At 40.2% G+C, this 21,385-nt stretch overlaps 1 protein-coding gene across 3 annotated transcripts in view; it reads right to left on the bottom strand.

Moving 5' to 3' along the window:
* The window catches only part of LOC132507535 (zinc finger protein 37A-like), a 66,715-nt gene that overhangs the window by 33,027 nt on the left and 12,303 nt on the right, over positions 1-21,385 (bottom strand). For 2 of the 3 annotated variants that reach the window (XM_060126971.1, XM_060126970.1), the window contains exon 3: positions 14,453-14,511. In XM_060126971.1, coding sequence (XP_059982954.1) covers positions 14,453-14,511 — 59 coding nt within the window. Of the gene's footprint in view, positions 1-14,452; positions 14,512-16,232; positions 16,447-21,385 lie in introns of those variants that run through there. The other variant, XM_060126972.1, reaches the window with a different exon arrangement.

Genomic DNA, 21,385 nt, shown 5'->3' with positions numbered 1-21,385 from the left:
GTGATCAGGCTGGAACCTGTGCCCCTGAGAGAAGACATGGAAGAAAAGGGAGATTAGACAGATGGAAATCCTCTCTGGGGAGCAAGTGGTCGAGCAACATATTCAGGGACCCAACATAGGAAAGATGAGCCCCTCGGCTGGTTGGAGTGCCAGTAAGAGTAATAGGAAGGCTATGGGAAACCTGGACTTTGCCAGTGAGGAGCATGCACATGCTTGCTTGCTCCTGAAGCAAGGCAGATTGAAAACTGCATTCATGGCTGACCAATTTCCTGTGACTGACCCAGCAGGCACCCAAGCCTGAGCCCAGCAAACGCTCAAGCACCACTTGCTTCACAGTGCACCTCCTCACTGGGTGAGGTCCCAGATGTGTGTAACAGAGGTGGCTCAAACCCAATATGGCATCTGAACAGAGAAGGGACAGCCATTACTGGTGCTTACACAGCACATCAGAAGCAGCCATGATCTCCATCTGCAGTAAGAACACCACAGCCCATGCCCAGACCCACACTGAGAGCCCACACGGGCCCTACTTGTTCTACAGCACAACTCCACACCAGGTCAAGGGAAGCAGAGGGCAAGGGAAGAGCCCAGCTGTGAGGGAAAAAGGAGGCTCAGACCCAAAGCAGCGTTGGAGAAAGGGGGGGGGCAGACATTGCTGGCACTCACACAGGCAGTGCATCAGCAGTCCAGATCTCTGCCCTGGCAGGACTGCCATGGTCTGCGCGCAGGGCTCAAGCCAAGTACCCTACCTTGCTCCAGAGCTGCTTCCCTCTGGAGTAAGGGTGCCAGTGCTGGGAATGGGAGAGCACATACTTAAAGAGAATGGAACCAGCTTGGACCCAGCCCTCAGGGCTTGTAGACCAGCAACACAGAACCCACCCCCAACCCCAACAGGGCAGAGACAGCCACTGAGCAGAGGGGAAGCCTGAGCTCAAACCTGTATCCAGCCCTAGTCCCTACATCTCCAGCAACACCTACTATCAATGTGATAATTGCCAGCACAACCTGAGAAAAGACATGACTTGTGTTCAAGTCAAATCCAGCTATACCACCAAAGCCACTGGGCACACGCAGACAGTATGGGAATGCTCCCACATAAGGTCACCTCTTCAGGATTGCAGTAGATAACTGCTTCACCTATTTCATAGAGACACAGTAAGTTAAGCAAAATGAGAAGACAGGAAGAATTTGTCTCCATTGAAGAGCAAGAGAAAATCCCTGAAAAAGCAACTACTGAAATAGAAATAAGCAATTTACTAAAGACTGTGAAGCATTAGTAATGAGAATAAAGCAAGTAATAAAATGGCAATAAGTATGTACCTATCAATAATTACTTGAAACATCAATGGACTAAATGCTGCAATCAAAATACATGGTGTGGCTGACTGATTAAAAAACAAGACCAATCTATATGCTGCTTAGAAGAGACTTACTTCAGAGCTAAAGCCACATACAGACTGAAAGTGAGGGGATGGAAAAACATATTTCATGCAAACAAACAACAAGAAAGCAGAGGTAACAATACCCTTATCACACAAAATACATTTTAGAACAAAGTCTTTAACAAAAAAAAGAAGGTTACATAACGAGGGATCAATACAAAAAGAGGATATGACACTCGTTAACATATATGTACCCAATACAGGAGCACCTAAATACATAAAACAGATATTAAATATAAAGGGGGAAATCGACAGTAACAATAATAGTGGGGGACTTTAACACCTCACTTGAATCAATGGACAGTCCATACAGACAGAAAATTAGCAAGGAAACACTGGCTTTAAATGACACATTAGACCAAATGGACTTAATTGATATTTATATAGCATTCCATCCAAAAGCAGCAGAATACACATTCGTTTCAAGTGCACATGGAACATTCTCCAGGATAGATCACACGCTAGGACACCAAAAAAAAATAAGCCTCAGTAAATTTAAGAAAACTGAAATCATATCATGCATCTTTTCTGACCACAACACCATGAAATTAGAAATCAACTACAAGAAAACACTGCAAAAAACACAAACATGTGGAGGCTAGACAATATGGTACTAAACAACCAATGGATCACTGAAGAAATCAAAGAGAAATTTAAAAATACCTGTAGACAAATGAAAACTAAAACACAATGATCCAAAATATATAGGATGTAGAAAAAGCAGTTCTAAAAAGGAAGTTTATAGTGATGCAAGCTTACCTCAGGAAACAAGAAAAAATGAAAACCCTAAGCTTACACCTAAAAGAACTAGAAAAAGAACAAAACCCATAGGTAGAAGGAATGAAATCATAAAAATCAGAGAAATAAAAAATGAAATAGAGAATAAAAAAGTTCAATGAAACTCAGAGCTGGTTCTTCAAAAAGATAAACAAAATTGATAAACTTTTAGCCAGACTCATCAAGGAAAAAAGAAAGGGCCCAAATCAATATCACAAATGAAAAAGGAGAAGTTACAACTGATACCACAGAAATACAAAGCATCATAAGAGACTACTATGAACAACTATATGCTAATAAAATGAACAACCTGAAAGAAACGGACAAATTACAATAAATGAAAATCTCCCAAGACTGAACCAGGATGAAATAGAAAGTATGAACAGACCACTTACCAGCAATTGAATTGAATCTGCAACTAACAATGAAGCAAAACAAACAAACCTCCCAACAAACAACAGTTCAGGACCAGATGGCTTCACAGGTGAATTTTACCAAACATTTGGAAAAGAGTTAACACCTATCCTTCTCAACCTGTTCCCAAAAATTGCAGAGGAAGGAATGCTTTCAAACTCATTCTACAAGGCCAGCATTACCCTGATACCGAAATCAAAGACACCACAAAAAAGAAATTACAGGATAATATCACTGATGAACATTGATGCAAAAATCCTCGATAAAATATTGGCAAACCGAATTCAACAATATATTATAAGGATCACACACCATAATCAAGTAGAATTTATCTCAGGGATGCAAGGATTTTTCAATATCTGCAAATCAACCAATGTGATAGACCACATTAATAACTTAAAGAATAAATCCATATGATTATCTCAATAGATGCAGAAAAAGCTTTTGACAAAATTCAACATCCATTTATGATAAAACTCCTCAGAAAATAAATATAGAGAGAACATACCTCAGCATAATAAAGGCCATATATGACAAACCTACAGCTAACATCACACTCAACAATGAAAATCTGAAAGCATTTCCTCTAAGATCAAGAACAAGACAAGGATGTCCCTCTTGCAACTTTTATTCAACATAGTTTTGGAAGTTCTAGCCATTGCAATCAGAGAAGAAAAAGAAATAAAAGGAATCTAAATTAGAAAAGAAGAAGTAAAACTGTCACTGTTTGCAGACAATATGATATTATACATAGAAAATCCTAATAGATGCTACCAGAAAACTACCAGAGCTCATCAACGAATTTGGCAAAGTTGCAGGATACAAAACTAATAAACAGAAATCTGTTGCATTTCTATACACTAACAATGAGAGATCAGAATGAGAAATTTAAAAACGATCCCATTTACCATCACCTCAAGAAGAATAAAATACCTAGGAATAAACCTACCTAAGGAGGCAAAAGACTGTACTCTGAAAACTATAAGATACTGATGAAAGAAACTGAAGATGATACAAACAGATGGAAGGTTATACCATGTTCTTGTATTGGAAGAATCAATAGTGTAAAAATGACAATAATCACCCAAGGCAATCTACAGAGTCAATGCAATCCCTATCAAATTACCAATGGAATTTTTCACAGAACTAGAACAAAAAGTCTTAAAATTTCTATGGAAACACAAAAGAACCCGAATAGCCAAAGCAATCCTGAGAAAGAAAAACGGAGCTGGAGGAATCAGGCTCCCTGACTTCAGACTATACTACAAAGCTACAGTCATCAAAACAGCATCGTACTGGCACAAAAAGATAAATATAGATCAATGGAACAGGATAGAAAACCCAGAAATAAACCCATACATTTATGGTCAATTAATGTAAAACAAAGGAGGCAAGAATATACAATGCAAAAGAGACTGTCTAGTCAATATGAGGTGCTGGGAAAACTGGACAGCTACATGTAAAACAATAAAACTAGAACATTTTCTTACACCATACACAAAAATAAACTCAAAATGGATTAAAGACCTAAATCTAAGACTGGATACCAAAAAACTCTTAGAGGAAAATACAGAACACTCTGACATAAATCACAGCAATATCTTTTTCGATCTGTCTCCTAAAGTAATGGAAATAAAAACAAAACTAAACAAATGGGAGCTAATTAAACTCAAAAGCTTTTGCACAAAGGAAACCACAAACAAAACGAAAAGACAACCCACAGAATGAGAGAAAGTATTTGCAAATGATGCAACCAACAACGGATTAATCTCCAAAATTTACAAACAGCTCATGCAGCTCAATATCAAGAAAACAAACAACCCAATCAAAAAGCAGGTGCAAGATCTAAATAGACATTTCTCCAAAGAAGACAGACACATGGCCAAGAGGCACATGAAAAGCTGCTCAACATCACTAATTATTAGAGAAATTCAAATCAAACTACACTGAGATAACACCTCACACCAGACAGTATGGCCATCATCAAAAAGTATACAAACAATAAATGCTGGAGAGGGTGTGGAGAAAACGGAACCCTCCTACACTGTTGGTGGGAATGTAAACTGATACAGCCACTATGGAGAACAGTATAGAGGTTCCTTAAAAAACTAAAAACAGAGCTACCACATGATCCAGCAATCCCACTCCTGGGCATATATCCAGTGAAAACCATGGTTCGAAAGGATCTATGCACCCCAGTGTTCACTGAAGTGCTGTTTACAATAGCCAAGACATGGAAGCAATGTAAATGTCCATTGACAGAGGAATGGATAAAGAAAATGTGGTACATACATACAGTGGAATATTACTCAGTCATTAGAAAGAATGAAATAACGCCATTAGCAGCAACATGGATGGACCTGGAAATTATCATACTGAGTGAAGTAAGTCAGATACAGAAAGACAAATATCATATGATATCACTTATACGTGGAATCTAAAAAAAAATAAGTGTTCGTGAAGATACGTAGAAATTGGAACCCTTGTGCACTGTTTGTGGAATATAAAATGGTGCAGCTGCTGTGAAGAACAGTATGGTGGTTCTTCAAAAAATAAAATTTAATTACCATGTGATCCAGCAATACCATTTCTTGGTATATATCCAAAAGAACTAAAAGCAGAGTCTCAAATAGGTACCTGTACACCCATGTTCGTAGAAGCATTATGCACAACAGCCAAAAGGCAGAAGCAAATCAAATGTCCATCAACAGATGAATGAATAAACAAAAATGTGATATATACACACATGGACTATTATTCAACCTTTAAAAAGGAAATTCTGACACATACTACAACATGGATGAACCGTGATGACATTACACTAAGTAAAATAAGCCAGTCACAAAAAGACAAGTCCTGTATGATTTCACTTATATGAAGTATCAAGAGTAGTCAAACTCATAGAAACAGAAAGTAGAATGGAGGATGCCACTGGCTAGGGGGCAGAGGGGAACGGGAAGTTTTTGTTTAATGAACATAGAGTTTCAGTTTTGCAAGATGAAAATGTTTTCAAGGTTGGTTATACAACAGTGTGAATAAACTTAACACTACTGAACTGTACACTTAAGAACATTAAGATGGTAAAAAAACAAACAAGGATGCCTGCTTTGGTAACTTATATTCAACTTTGTACTGGAAATTCTAGCCAGGGCTATTAGGCAAAAAAATAAATAAATATCAATAAAAGGTATTCAAAATGGAAAGGAAGGAGTAAAACTATCTCTATTTGCAGATGACATGATAGCAAATATAGAAATTCCTAAAGAATCTACAAAGCAACTATTAGAACTAGAACAAATTCAGCCAAGCAGGATATAAGATTAACACTCAAAAATCAGTAGTATTTCAACACACTATCAGTAAGCAATCAAAAAAGAAACTAAGAAAACAATTCTATATGCAATAGCATCTAAAAGAACAAAATACAAGCCTACACAGCCCTTTGGTGGGGCCAATGGCAGACTCCGGAAGGGCTCACACCAAGGAGTACTTCCCAGAACTTCTGCTGCCAGTGTCCTTGTCCTCACAGTGAGCCACAGCCACCCCTGCCTCTGCAGAAGACCCTGCAACACTAGCAAGTCACCTTGCAGGACAGACCCCGGACTTGAGTACATGTCTGCAGTGACCCAAGCACAGGTAGGACATTCCGCAGGAGTTCTTGGATCCCAGCACGAGGCCATGTAGGGGTCAGAGGATCCATCCAGGCTCTGGTATGGTCATAACACAGGTCCTGTCCAGCTGGGTTCACCCACCTGTGCCCATGATACGCCAGAGCATTGTCTTAGCTTTGCCAGGCCATGTGGATGAAAGGCTCTTGGTGCTCCAGCCACGTGTCAGGGCTGTGCCTCTGAGGTGGGAGAGCCAACTTCAGGACACTGGTCCACAAGAGATCTCCCAGCTCCACGTAATATCAAATGGCAAAAATCTCCCAGCAATCTCCATCTCAATGACAAGACCCAGCTTCACTCAACGACCAACAAGCTACAGTGCTGGACACCCTATGCCAAACAACTAGCAAGACAGGAACACAACCCCACCCATTAGCAGAGAGGCTGCCTAAAATCATAACAAGGCCACAGACACCCCAAAACATATCACCAGACGTGGACCTGCCGCCAGAAAGACAAGATCCAGCCTCATCCACCAGAACACAGGCACTAGTCCCCTCCACTAGGAAGCCTACACAACCCACTGAACCAACCATAGCCACTGGGGACAGACACCAAAAACAACGGGAACTACGAACTTGCAGCCTGCGCAAAGGAGACCCCGAACACAGTAAGTTAAGCAAAATGAGAAGACAGAAAAACACACAGCAGATGAAGGAGCAAGGCAAAAACCCACCAGACCTAACAAATGAAGAGGAAATAGGCAGTCTACCTGAAAAAGAATTCAGAATAATGATAGTAAAGATGATCCAAAATCTTGGAAATAGAATTGAGAAAATACAAGAAATGTTTAACAAGGACCTAGAAGAACTAAAGAGCAAACAAACACTGATGAACAACACAATAAATGAAATTAAAAATTCTCTAGAAGCAATCAATCGTAGAATAACTGAGGCAGAAGAACGGATAAGTGAACTGGAAGATAAAATAGTGGAAATAACTACTGCAGAGCAGAATAAAGAAAAGAGAATGAAAAGAATTGAGGACAGTCTCAGAGACCTCTGGGACAACATTAAACACACCAACATTTGAATTAAAGGGGTCCAAGAAGAAGAAGAGGAAAAGAAAGGGACTGAGAAAATATTTGAAGAGATTATAGTTGAAAAATCCCCTAATATGGGAAAGGAAATAATCAACTCCAGGAAGCACATAGACTCCCATACAGGATAAATCCAAGGAGAAACAAGCCAAGACAATATTAATCGAACTGTCAGAAATTAAATACAAAGAAAAAATGTTAAAAGAAGCAAGGGAAAAACAAGTAACACACAAGGGAATCCCCATAAGGTTAACAGCTGATCTTTCAGCAGAAACTTTGCAAACCAGAAGGGAGTGGCAGGCCATATTTAAAGTGATGAAGGAGAAAAACCTACAACCAAGATTACTCTACCCAGCAAGGATCTCATTCAGATTTGATGGAGAAATTAAAACCTTTAGAGACGAGCAAAAGCTAAGACAATTCAGCACCACCAAACCAGCTTTACAACAAATGCTAAAGGAACTTCTCGAGGCAGGAAACACAAGAGAAGGAAAAGACCTACAATAACAAACCCAAAACAATTAAGAAAATGGTAACAGGGCTTCCCTGGTGGCGCAGTGGTTAAGAGTCCACCTGCCGATGCAGGGGACATGGGTTCGTGCCCCGGTCCGGGAAGATTCCACATGCTGTGGAGTGGCTGGGCCCGTGAGCCATGGCCGCTGAGCCTGCACTCCGCAACGGGAGAGGCCACAACAGTGAGAGGCCCGCATACCACAAAAAAAAGAAAAGAAAAGAAAAGAAAATGGTAATAGGAACATACATATTGATAATTACCTTAAATATAAATGGATTAAATGCTCCAACCAAAAGACATAGACTGGCTGAATGGACACAAAAACAAGACCTGTATATATGCTGTCTACAAGAGACTCACTTCAGACCTAGGGACATACGCAGACTGAAAGTGAGGGGATGGAGAAAGATATTCCATGAAAATGGAAATGAAAAGAAAGCTGGAGTAGCAATTTTCATATCAGACAAAACAGACTTTAAAATACAGACTATTACAAGAGACAAAGAAGGACACTACATAATGATCAAGGGATTGCTACAAGAAGAAGATATAACAACTGTACATATTTATGCACTCAACATAGGAGCACCTCAATACATAAGGCAAATACTAACAGCCATAAAAGGGGAAATGGACAGTAACACAATCATAGTAGGGGACTTTAACACCCCATTTTCACCAATGGACAGATCATCCAAAATGAAAATAAATAAGGAAACACAAGATTTAAATGATACATTAAACAAGATGGACTTAATTGATATTTATAGGATATTCCATCCAAAAACAACAGAATACACATTTTTTCAAGTGCTTAAGTTCTCCAGGATAGATCATGTCTTGAGTCAAAAATCAAGCCTTGGTAAATTTAAGAAATCTGAAATTGTATCAAGTATCTTTTGCGACCAAAATGCTATGAGATTATCAATTACAGGAAAAAAATCTTTAAAAAATACAAACACATGGATGCTAAATAATACACACCTTAATAACCAACAGATCACTAAAGAAATCAAAGAGGAAATCAAAAAATACCTAGAAACAAATGACAATGAAAACATGACGATCCAAAACCTATGGCATGTAGCAAAAGCAGTTCTAAGAGGGAAGTTTATAGCAATACAATCCTACTTTAAGAAACAAGAAACATCTCAAATAAACAAACTAACCTCACACCTAAAGCAATTAGAGAAAGAACAAAAAACCCCGAAAGTTAGAAGGAAAGAAATCATAAAGATCAGATCAGAAATAAATGAAAAAGAAATGAAGGAAACAATAGCAAAGATCAATAGAACTAAAAGCTGGTTTTTGAGAAGATAAACACAATTGATAAACCATTAGCCAGACGCATCAAGAAAAAAAGGAAGAAGACTCAAATCAATAGAATTAGAAATGAAAAAAGTTACAACTGACACCATAGAAATACAAAGGATCATGAGAGTACTACAAGCAAAGCTATGCCAATAAAATGGACAACCTGGAAGAGATGGACAAATTCTTAGAAATGCACAACCTTCTGAGACTTAACCAGGAAGAAACAGAAAAGATGAACAATTACAAGCACTGCAGTTGAAACTGTGATTAAAAATCTTCCAACAAACAAAAGCCCAGGACCAGATGCCTTCACAGGCGAATTTTATCAAACAAATAGAGAAGAGCTCACACCTATCCTTCTCAAACTCTTCCAAAATATAGCAGAGGGAGGATCACTCCCAAACTCATTCTACGAGGCCACCATCACCCTGATAACAAAACCAAAGATGTCACAAAGAAAGAAAACTACAGACCAATATCAGTGATGAACACTGATGCAAAAATCCTCAACAACATACTAGCAAACAGAATCCAACAGCATATTAAAAGGATCATACACCATGATCAAGTGGGGTCTATCCCAGGAATGCAAGGATTCTTCAATATATGCACATCAATCAACGTGATACACCATGTTAACAAACTGAAGGAGAAAAACCATATGATCATCTCAATAGATACAGAGAAAGCTTTCAACAAAATTCAACACCCATTTATTATAAAAACCTTCCAGAAAGTAGACATAGAGGGAACTTCCCTCAACGTTATAAAGGCCATATATGACAAACCCACAGCCAACATCATCCTCAATGGTGAAAAAAAAACTGAAACCATTTCCACTAAGATCAGGAACAAGACAAGGCAGCCCATTCTCACCACTATTGTTCAATATAGTTTTGGAAGCTTAGCCACAGCAATCAGAGAAGAAAAAGAAATAAAAGGAATACAAATTGGAAAAGAAGAAGTAAAGCTGTCACTGTCTGCAGATGATATGATACTATACATCGAGAATCCTAAGGATGCTACCAGAAAACTACTAGAGCTAATCAATGAATATGGTAAAGTAGCAGGATACAAAATTAATGCACAGAAGTCTCTAGCATTCCTATACACTAATGGTGAAAAATCTGAAAGTGAAATTAAGAAAACACTCCCATTTACCATTGCCACAAAAAGAATAAAATATCTAGGAATAAACCTACCTAAAGAGACAAAAGACCTGTATGCAGAAAATTAAAAGACGATGATGAAAGAAATTGAAGACGATACAAATAGATGGAGAGGTATACCATGTTCTTGGATTGGAAGAATCAACATTGTGAAAATGACTATACTACCCAAAGCAATCTATAGATTCAATGCAATCCCTATCAAACTACCACTGGCATTTTTTACAGAACTAGAACAAAAAATTTCACAATTTGTATGGAAACACAAAAGACCCCGAATAGCCAAAGCAATCTTGAGAACGAAAAATGGAGCTGGAGGAATCAGGCTCCCGGACTTCAGACTATACTACAAGGCTACAGTCATCAAGACAGTATGGTACTAGCACAAAAACTGAAATATAGATCAATGGAACAGGATAGAAAGCCCAGAGATAAACCCACGCACATATGGTCATCTTATCTTTGACAAAGGAGGCAAGAATATACAGTGGAGAAAAGACAGCCTCTTCAATAAGTGGTGCTGGGAAAACTGGGCAGGTACATGTAAAAGTATGAAATTAGAACACTCCCTAACACCATGCACAAAAATAAACTCAAAATGGATTAAAGACCTAAACGTAAGGCCAGAAACTATCAAACTCTTACAGGGAAACATAGGCAGAACACTCTATGACATAAATCACAGCAACATCTTTTTTGACCCACCTCCTAGAGAAATGGAAATAAAAACAAAAGTAAACAAATGGGACCTAATGAAACTTAAAAGCTTTTGCAAAGCAAAGGAAACCATAAAGAAGACCAAAAGACAACCCTCAAAATGGGAGAAAATATTTGCAAATGAAGCAACTGACAAAGGATTAATCTCCAAAATTTACAAGCAGCTCATGCATTTCAATATCAAAAAAACAACCCAATCCAAAAATGGGCAAAGACCTAAATAGACATTTCTCCAAAGAAGATATACAGATTGCCAACAAACACATGAAAGAATGCTCAACATCATTAATCATTAGAGAAATGGAAATCAAAACTACAATGAGATATCATCTCACACCGGTCAAATGGCCATCATCAAAAAATCTACAAACAATAAATGCTGGAGGGGGTGTGGAGAAAAGGGAACCCTCTTGCACTGTTGGTGGGAATGTAAATTGATACAACCACTATGGAGAACAGTATGGAGGTTGCTTAAAAAACTAAAAATAGAACTACCATATGACCCAGCAATCCCACTACTGGGCATATACCCTGAGAAAACCATAATTCAAAAAGAGTCATGTACCACAATGTTCATTGCAGCTCTATTTACTATATCCAGGACATGGAAGCAACCTAAGTGTCCATGGACAGATGAATGGATAAAGAAGATGTGGCACATATATACAATGGAATATTACTCTGCCATAAAAAGAAATGAAATTGAGTTATTTGTAGTGAGGTGGATGGACCTAGAGTCTGTCATACAGAGTGAAGTAAGTCAGAAAGAGAAAGACAAATACCATATGCTAACACACATATATGGAATCTAAGGGAAAAAATGGTCATGAAGATCCTAGGGGCAAGACAGGAATAAAGACAGAGACATACTAGAGAATGGACTTGAGGATATGGGGAGGGGGAAGGGTAAGCTGGGACAAAGTGAGAGAGTGGCATGGATATATATACACTACCAAACATAAAATAGATAGCTAGTGGGAAGCAGCCACGTAGGACAGGGAGATCAGCTAGGTGGTTTGTGACCACCTAGAGGGTTGGGATAGGGAGGGTGGGAGGGAGGGAGACCAAGAGGGAAGAGATATGGGAACATATATATATGTATAACTGATTCACTTAAAAGAACAAAATACTTAAGAATAAGTTTCAGCAAGTATATGTAAGTTGTATACTCTGAAAACTACAAAACATTGCTGAAAGTAATTAAAAACCTAAATTAATGGAAAAACATCTCATGTTCATGGATTCTAATACTTAATATTCTTAAAGTGGCAAGATTCCCCAAAGTGGTCTACAGATTCAATGCAATCCTTATCAAAATCTCGTCTTGGACCTCCCTTGTGGTGCAGTGGTTAGGGACCTGCCTGTCAATTCAGGGGACACAGGTTTGAGCCCTGGTTTGGGAAGATCCCACATGCTGCAGAGCAACTAAACTTGTGCACCACAACTACTGAGCCCGTGCACAACTACTGAAGCCCACGCGCCTAGAGCCCATGCTCTGCAACAAAGAGAAGCCACCACAATGAGAAGCCCACGCACCGCAACAAAGAGTAGCCCCCACTTGCCGCAACTAGAGAAAGCCCACGTGCAGCAACACAGACCCAACTCAGCCAAAAAAATAAAACAATTAATTAATTAGTTTAAAAAATTATAAAATCTCAACAGCCTTTTTGTGTGGAAATAGGAAAGCTAACATAAAATTTATAAGGCCTTGCAAGGGACTTGCTGCAGAACACAGTTTAGCAGTTTCAAAATAAGTTAAACACAGAATTATCACATGATCCATCAATTTCACTCCCAGGAAAGAACTGAAAATAGGTCTTCAGACAAAAACTTGTACATGAATGCTCACAGCAGCACTACTCCCAATAACCAAACATGGAGTCACCCCCAAATGCCCATCAAATGATGGATAAACAAAAGGTAGTATATACATACAATGGAATATTAATCAGTCATAAAAGGGATGAAGTAGTAATACAAGCTACAACATGGATGGGTCTTGAAAACATGATCAGTGAAAGAAGCCACCCACAAAAGGCTTCATGATTCCATTTATATGAGCTATTCGGAAAAGGCAAATCCATAAACAGAAAACAGATTAGCAGTTGCTAGGGGCTGAGGGGAATGGGGAGTAACTGTTTATTAAGCTATTACTGCTTATTAAGGGTAAGGGTTTTCCTTTTGGTGTGATGAAAATATTCTGGAAGTAGGTGGTGTTTATGGTTGCATAACATCATGAATGTACAAAATGCCACTAATTTCTACACTTTTAAATGGTTGAAATGTGAATTTCATGTTATATGTATTTTGCCACAATTAAAATAGGGGAATCCCTTGCCGTATTCTACAAAGATTTATATTCTGCCCAGTCCTCAGTATTGTCACATAGCCTGCCTCATCCTACTAACCAACCTAGGTCACCCTGGTCTACCCAGACTTGTCCCTTCTTTGAACAACCATGAGTCCTAATGCTGCTCTAATTCATTTGAATTATTTATCACATATTTTCTTTCAACATCTCAACTTTTCCCCTGGATTAGACAAAAATCATTCACTTTATTCCTACCACTTCTTTATGCAACTGCAAGACTGTCACTAGAAGGTTCACAATGTCACTGGACATCCCTGTGGCGTAGTGGTTAAGAATCTGCCTGCCAATGCAGGGGACACGGGTTCGAGCCCTGGTCCGGGAAGATTCCACATGCTGTGGAGCAACTAAGCCCGTGTGCCACAACTACTGAGCCTGCGTGCTGCAACGAAGAGTAGCCCCCACTTGCTGCAACTAGAAAAAGCCAGCGTGCAGCAACGATGACCCAACGCAGCCAAAAATTAAGAAAAAAAGGTTCACAATGTCACCTAATGAGATCTATCAAAAAACATTTTTACGGCCCAGTTTCACAACTCAGTAAGATCACAGGATCTGCATTTACCTACATGGCACCTTTGTCCTACTGTTGATCTGCTGTTCTAAATCAGAAGTCAGCAAACCTTTTCAGTAAATGTCCACATAGTAAACATTTTAGGCCTGTGAGCCACACAGTCTCTGTCACAACCACTCAACTCTGCCCTTGTAATTTGACGGCAGCCACGGCCATAAATGAATGAGCATGGCTGTGTTCCAATAAAACTTCACAGACACTGAGATTTGAATTTCATACAGTTTTCACATCACAGACTACTACTCTTGATTTCTCAATCATCTAAAAATTCTTAGTCTGTGGGCCATAAAAACACAGGCAGCATGCTACATTTGGCCCATGGACTGCAATTTGCTGACTTCTGTTCTGTATTTTTCCTGATGTTAACATATCTATTTCTACTATTTCATATGAATGCATAGATATTTTATAAACCTCAATCAGTGTTAAGCAAAACTGTGCATAAATTAAATGACTCACCTGGGATGTGATCATTTTCTGCTGCTCCTGGAAGAATGTAGAGAACTGAGGGGCTACACCTGAAAAAGAAGGAAAGCTCATGAGTGACATCACCTGCCTAGAAAGCTCCACATAGCAGCTGGCGAAACACCTCAGAATGGGAGACACTTTGAGAAGCAGCAGAAAGGATAACAGTGAGGGAGGGAAGCACTCGGGTGTCCATGCATGACTCTGGGATGATTATGTAATATTTGGACAAGTTCGTTTTCAAATGTAAAAACATTTGGTTTCTGCTGATTTGTTAACAATGTATGCTCTAACACAGAAAAAATACAAACAACACATTTAACTAATTAACCCAATTAGGAAAAGCCAAGGAACAGAACACAATGCTTTCATTAAAACTGATGCTGAGCAAAAATATTCAGCACAAAAATTTGTAATGTTCATTACAAACCAGAGAATCTCAACAAGGTTCTGAAAAAAAGGATGGGGTATTTTTGGAAGGAAAAAAGGGCTGGTCTTTTTTGGAAGGAAAAAAACGGTTTACTCTTAAGTTGGTTTCAGGTCTCAAAAGTATTTTTTAATAAAAAAAAACAAACCAAACCAAACTGGTTTTGACTTATCTGTTGTTAATGCAGAAAAGACCTGCCTAGACCATCAAGAGACTCCATGTCTCCTCTTGATTCTGCCATAACAAAACGTAGAATTGTAACCACTTAACATTTTTGACCCACTTCTTGCCCACCCCAATCCAACTCCATCTTTTAAGTAAAGCAGAAATAGACCTGTCTTAAGTCCAAGTCTTAACGACCTGTCTTGCAGTACCATCTCTGATTCTGTAAGATGGGGATACAGGGGGCATCAGTATATCTCTAGTTGTGCCGAGTGTGGGAACAGCTCAGAGCTCATAAAGAGTGGAGTAAAGAGTGAAGGAAGACGGTAATTCCCTCCCCTGTGGCTGGTCAGCTCTTCCCGCCACACGATGCCTTCACAACTCCCCAAGAAGCAGTATCTTCTGTTCCTTTTGTCTTGTCCTCCTATCCCAACCACGGCTTACATCTCTCTGGAAAGTTGGCCCAAGGTTTCCACCATCACCCAGTCTGTGACAGTCTGCATATGACTGGTTCCGGCAGGAGGACCCAAATTGCTTCCAGCTGAGCAACAAGCGTCTTTGCACCTGGGCTCTGGATCGCTCCTGAGGTCTCAGGCGCACTGATTGTCCTACCGGGACAATTTACGCTCCCGGGAATTCCCCTTCCTACCCCACAAAAGCCGCTTTGTTGCAAGAAAGGTGAAACCTAAGCCAGTTAGAATATTCATCCAAGATCGAAAGCTCCTGGACCTTAAGCAGGACCTCCTGTAAAAGCAAACTGGTGCTACTGAGGGCACAGGCAAAGCTGGAGGGGGTCAGAGGGGCCTGGACGCCTCCACTTATGTTCACAGGTTCTTTAGAAACAAGAAGAAATCCCCCAAAACCAATGCTGCATTCACTTCAAAACTATTTCCTTGAGGGGTTAGGGTACTCAAGCTGCTTACTGCTGCGACCGACTCATGCTCAGATTTCATGCTGGGCAGAGAACGAGGCATGGGATCTATCCTTGCTCCTGCCCCTACTCCCTTCGCCACTTTGAATTCCTATCCCGTCTTGGAGCCTCACCGTTAGAAAGGGGACGCGACGCTGACCACAGGTGGTTGGGAGGATTCAGCGAGATCCTGAGTGGAAAAGAACAAGGGTCTCCGCTGAGAAGAAAAGTGCGCATCTACTGACAGCCAAGGGCCAGTTTCCGCGCGGTCTTACCGAGGCCTCAAACGACAGGGCACCTTGGAGATGAGAAAACTAAGCGCTGGGACGTGCAGGTTCTCAACAGGTGCATAAAAACGGGGCCAGATTTACACCGAATCTGGACACAAAGCCGTTTCCTCTTTCACCCGCCTCTAGCCTGGAGCTTCATCTTCCCCCGGTGCTCCACAGCAGCGTCCTGCTAGCCAGCTACCGGGCTCGCAGCCGCCGGAGGCTCCGCAACCATCTCCTCGCGAGACAGCGGCCGCGGAACGGGAACACGCCCAGCATCCGGGGGGAGGGGGGAGGGGAGGCAGTGCACATGCGCAGAAGGCCCATAGTGACAGCCCCGTCCTGTGCCACAAAGCTGTGCACGGTACATTTCCTGAAAGCCTTAGAGCCACTTCAATTAGAAAAGTCTCTGCGATGGAAATAAACTTATGGTTACTAAAGGGGAAGGGGGGAGCGATAAGTTAGGAGTTTGGGATTACTATATGTAAAAGAAACAAGGACCTACTGTATAGCATAGGGGAATAATATTCAGTTTCTTGTAGTAACCTATAATGGAAAAGAATCTGAAAGTATTTTTATGTGTATGTATATAGATTATATAAAACTGAAGTTCTATATATATATATATATATATATATATACACACACACACATATATGACTGAATCACTTTGCTGTGCACCTGAAACTAATACAACACTAAATCAAGTATACTTCCTTCAATTAAAAAAAAGAAAAGGGTCGGTGACTTTGGGCACATTGGGTAAAATTGCCAGATTTAGCAAATACAAGCCATGAGACATACTTTTATTTGTTGTTCATCTGAAATAAATTTTAAGTATCTAAATTACATATCTTTCATTAACTATTTTCCTGATATATTGGCTCTCCATAACAGTTCCTTGCAGAATTGAGTTATACAATTTCTTCCAGAGACTGTTACATTGCTCCATTTTCATTATAACATATCTTCTACAGTAGTCACATCTCACTTACTTCGTTCTTTGTCCATTGGACATTAATTAATGAGAAAAGACATTCAACTTTAGCGTTCTGAGCAGATATAATGGCATAAAGTTAACAACTCTAGGAATTGCTCTTCAGATTTGATTTGTTGAAACAATACCATTATTCATGGCAGAACTTGCCTTTTCCATTCTTGAGGATTACGATGGATCTCGATTAACAAGTTTTTAACATGCTGCCCACTGATAAAAGAAAACTTTTTGTCAATTTTTTTCCTTTCCTTTTTAACACTACACATGACAATTCCACTTGTCCTCATGCTATAAGAGCAGTTAGTAACATCCATGTAAAAGAATCAAATTCTTTAAGAGATGAAACTCATTTCAAAATACAGTCATGGCAAGTACAATAATGATTATCCACAAGTCAAAATTTATTTTCCTATTCCTATTATTCCATAAGTAATGTTTTCCCTTTTAAGAACAGTCTGACATGAAGATTTCACTAAGTTTCATTAAACGTGGAATATTTCACTAACACTTTTTGCTCTTCTTTCAATTTCCGTAATCCTATTGCTAAAAAGATACTGAAATCTATGTACAAGAAATAAGCAAATTAGCTTCATTCAATGGAATATTTAAAAGGTTAAACAAGAATTGGGAGCCTTTTCTTGAGAATTAAAATATTATTTCAGTGCTTTAAATAAACTGAGAACTCTTACAGCTGTGTTTGTTAAAGAGAGTCAATGAGTTTCTGAATGCAAGAGAAATGAAAAATACTGAATGCCAATTAAAAAAATCACAGGGGCTTCCCTGGTGGCGCAGTGGTTGAGAACCTGCCTGCCAATGCAGGGAACCCTGGTCTGGTTCGAGCCCTAGTCTGGGAGGATCCCACATGCCGCGGAGCAGCTGGGCCCGTGAGCCACAACTACTGAGCCTGCGCGTCTGGAGCCTGTGCTCCGCAACAAGAGAGGCCGAGACAGTGAAAGGCCCGCGCACCGCGATGAAGAGTGGCCCCCGCTCGCCGCAACTAGAGAAAGCCCTCGCACAGAAACGACGACCCAACACAGCCAAAAATAAAATAAATTTTAAAAAAAATCACAAAAATCCTTCAATCACTCAATTCAAATAGTATAAGTGCTGAAGTAAGAGAACAACTTCATGACAATTACTTCAACATCAACAGAAAGAACATCAGAAGCTATTTGAACAGCAAGCATTGTGCAGAATATGGGCAGCACAGTCAACATCTTCCACAGAATCATTCATGCTTTGTTTAACCTTGGAATAAACATGTCTGCACCTTTATGCAAACATCCACCAAAATTTGTATTTTTATTACCTCAACCAAAAGCAATGTAGAAGGGGAAAATATGTATTTTCTGCATTGTAATTGTAATCTGCATCCACAGCGATGATGCTAAAAAAAAAAGATGAGGCATTTAGAGCATTGATAATCTCTGTAATCATAACTGAAGCTATTTTTGTTGTTGTTGCAGTGGACTTTATCCTGGCACTTGCAATTTTTTTTAAGGTTTTTTTTTTTTTTTTTTGCGGTACGCGGGCCTCTCACTGTTGCAGCCTCTCCCATTGCAGAGCACAGGCTCCGGATGCGCAGGCTCAGCGGCCATGGCTCACGGGCCCAGCCGCTCCGCGGCATGTGGGATCCTCCCGGACCGGGGCACGAACCCGTGTCCCCTGCATCGGCAGGTGGACTCTCAACCACTGCGCCACCAGGGAAGCCCCTTTTTAAAGGTTTTGAACTTTCGTCTACATTGGGTCTTCGTTGCTGTGCGTGGGCTTTCCCGTTGCAGTGGGTTTTTGTTGCTGTGCGTGGGCTTTCTCTAGTTGCGGTGAGCGGGGGCTGCTCTTCGTTGCAGTGCGCCGGCTTCTCATTGCAGTGGCTTCTCTTGTGGAGCACGGGCTCTGGAGCACAGGCTCAGTAGTTGTGGCACATGGGCTTAGTTGCTCTGCACCATGTAGGATCTTCCCCGACCAGGGCTCGAACCCGTGTCCCCTGAATTGGCAGGCGGATTCTTAACCACTGTGCAACCAGGGAAGCCCTGGCACTTGAAATTTTGATTGCAACTCTGGAATTAGAAAATACTCTGGCAGCAGTACATTCAGTCATTTGAGCTGAAAGACTGGTGATGATGTATGGCGTGGAGGGTATTTACAGCTTCCGCTGCAATTACTATATCTCAATCTGAATTCCTATTAATCAAAAAATTTATTTTATCTCTTTCTATAGTACTAGCTGAAGAAATTATACATCTCTTATGCTTAGCTGTTAGTATATGCTGCTTTATATCTGACTCACTACATTTTTTTTTTGCCTTGTGGCCACACTGCACAGCTTGTGGGATCTTAGTTCCCCAACCAGGGACTGAACCCATACCCTTGGCAGTGAAAGCACGGAGTCCTAACCACTGGACCACCAGGGAATTACCACTACCATTTTTACATACTGTAAAAAATCTTCAAAGGGAATTTTTCCTTGCTTAATTAATTTCCACTTTTCAGAAAATTCATTGTAAAGTTTACACTTGCATTTTGGCGTTTTAGGATTCAAATGTACACAAATAAAAACAGATAATAGCAACCACTGCAAAAATTGAAATGACTGAACTTGATAATTCTATGACACATTAATGTGTCTGTCATTCACACGTCTGAACTCACAACTAACCACAAACAGGCTGAACCACTGAAAGCACTGTGAATTTGCAAGAGTGGCATCAGCCTTAGCTTTAAAATTTTTTTGTTAAGAGTATAAGACCTTTTGTGTACTGATAATCAGCACTTAGGAGATATAATTGATTATTTTATAATTTTTTATTAATTGGACCACATCCTTAGTTTGCAGGGGGAGTTCGAAACAGATATTCCTTTCCCCTTTTTCATTAAACACTGGGCCATTGGTCTCCAGGGATGGGCCCTCCTATCTTATATCACTGGCTCTGGGATCAAGCTGTGACAACAGCACGGTGGAGAACAGCAGAGGATTTTGCAATAACATAACATTTGTGGGGAGCCATGGTCTCTGTAGGGTGGGTGCCCTCAAGCTGATCGTCACTAGGTCCTTCCAATTTAAGGATGCCTAGCCAGGTAGCATCCTGCTACCTAATGAGACAGGCTAGTATGTCTTTTGCATACAAGGAAAATAAGGGAGAATATTGGAGCAGCCCCTACCTACAGATCAAGCTCGCCAGGTGAGGGTGGGAGGGTAACCGTTCCCATCCCTTTAGGGAACCTTTGCTCAGTACGATAGCCGATTACCCTAAGAACCCCTGGAGACCGCATCCAGACTAGGTGCATCACAACACATAGGGACCAAGTGGGGACCTCTTTGCTCAGACTACAGCACCCTAAGCTCAGGGTGGGCTCAGCTTTCTGAGCTCTGACACAATTGGACTGGATAACCAGAAAAACCCAACAGATACAACACTACACGGTGGCTGCTAAAGCAAGTATGTCAACAGCCAGCAGAGCCTTCCCAAGCATTATGTGCTGTCAGCTGGATCCAGTTAGTAAGCCAAAAGCTGGCTGGAGACATGTTATCCTCATCTGTCACTGAACCACCCTGCTCACTGCACCAATTGTTTTAAGACGTACCGGGGATTTGTTTTAATCAGGCATGATAAAATGATAGACATGGAGACAATTGTCTTTGAAAGAAGACTTCATTACTTACAATGTTCAAGAGGATGGGAGACACCACACCATGCAGGGGCACATGGGGAAACACAAGTCAAGAGACAGAAGACATGAAGAGAAATCATGAACGAAAGCCTTTCTTACTACAGTGGTGGTGATAAACTATAGTAACCTAACTATACTATGTTAGGTGGGGAAGTGCCCTATTGGGCAGGAAGCAAAACACAGATGGTGGGGTTTTTATGCAACTGTGGAAACACAGGGATGGTATGTATGCCAACATCTTTAGCCATTAACTTGGCCCATGATTTCAAGATGCTAAACCATCAATTACAGAATATCAAAAATGACTATTACATTAATACACCATACTAACAGAAAAAACTCATATTGTTATCTCATTTAATAATATATGATTATCTCAATAGATGCAGGAAAGCATTCAACAAAATCCAGCACCCTTTCATGATACAAGACAGAACAAACTAGGAATAGAATGGAATTGCCTCAACCTAATAAAGGCCATTTTTGAAAAACC

This window comes from Lagenorhynchus albirostris, chromosome 16 (assembly GCF_949774975.1).
Source record: "Lagenorhynchus albirostris chromosome 16, mLagAlb1.1, whole genome shotgun sequence".
In the NCBI taxonomy this organism is placed as follows: Eukaryota; Metazoa; Chordata; class Mammalia; order Artiodactyla; family Delphinidae; genus Lagenorhynchus; species Lagenorhynchus albirostris.
This window is presented reverse-complemented; position numbering and strand designations above follow the sequence as displayed.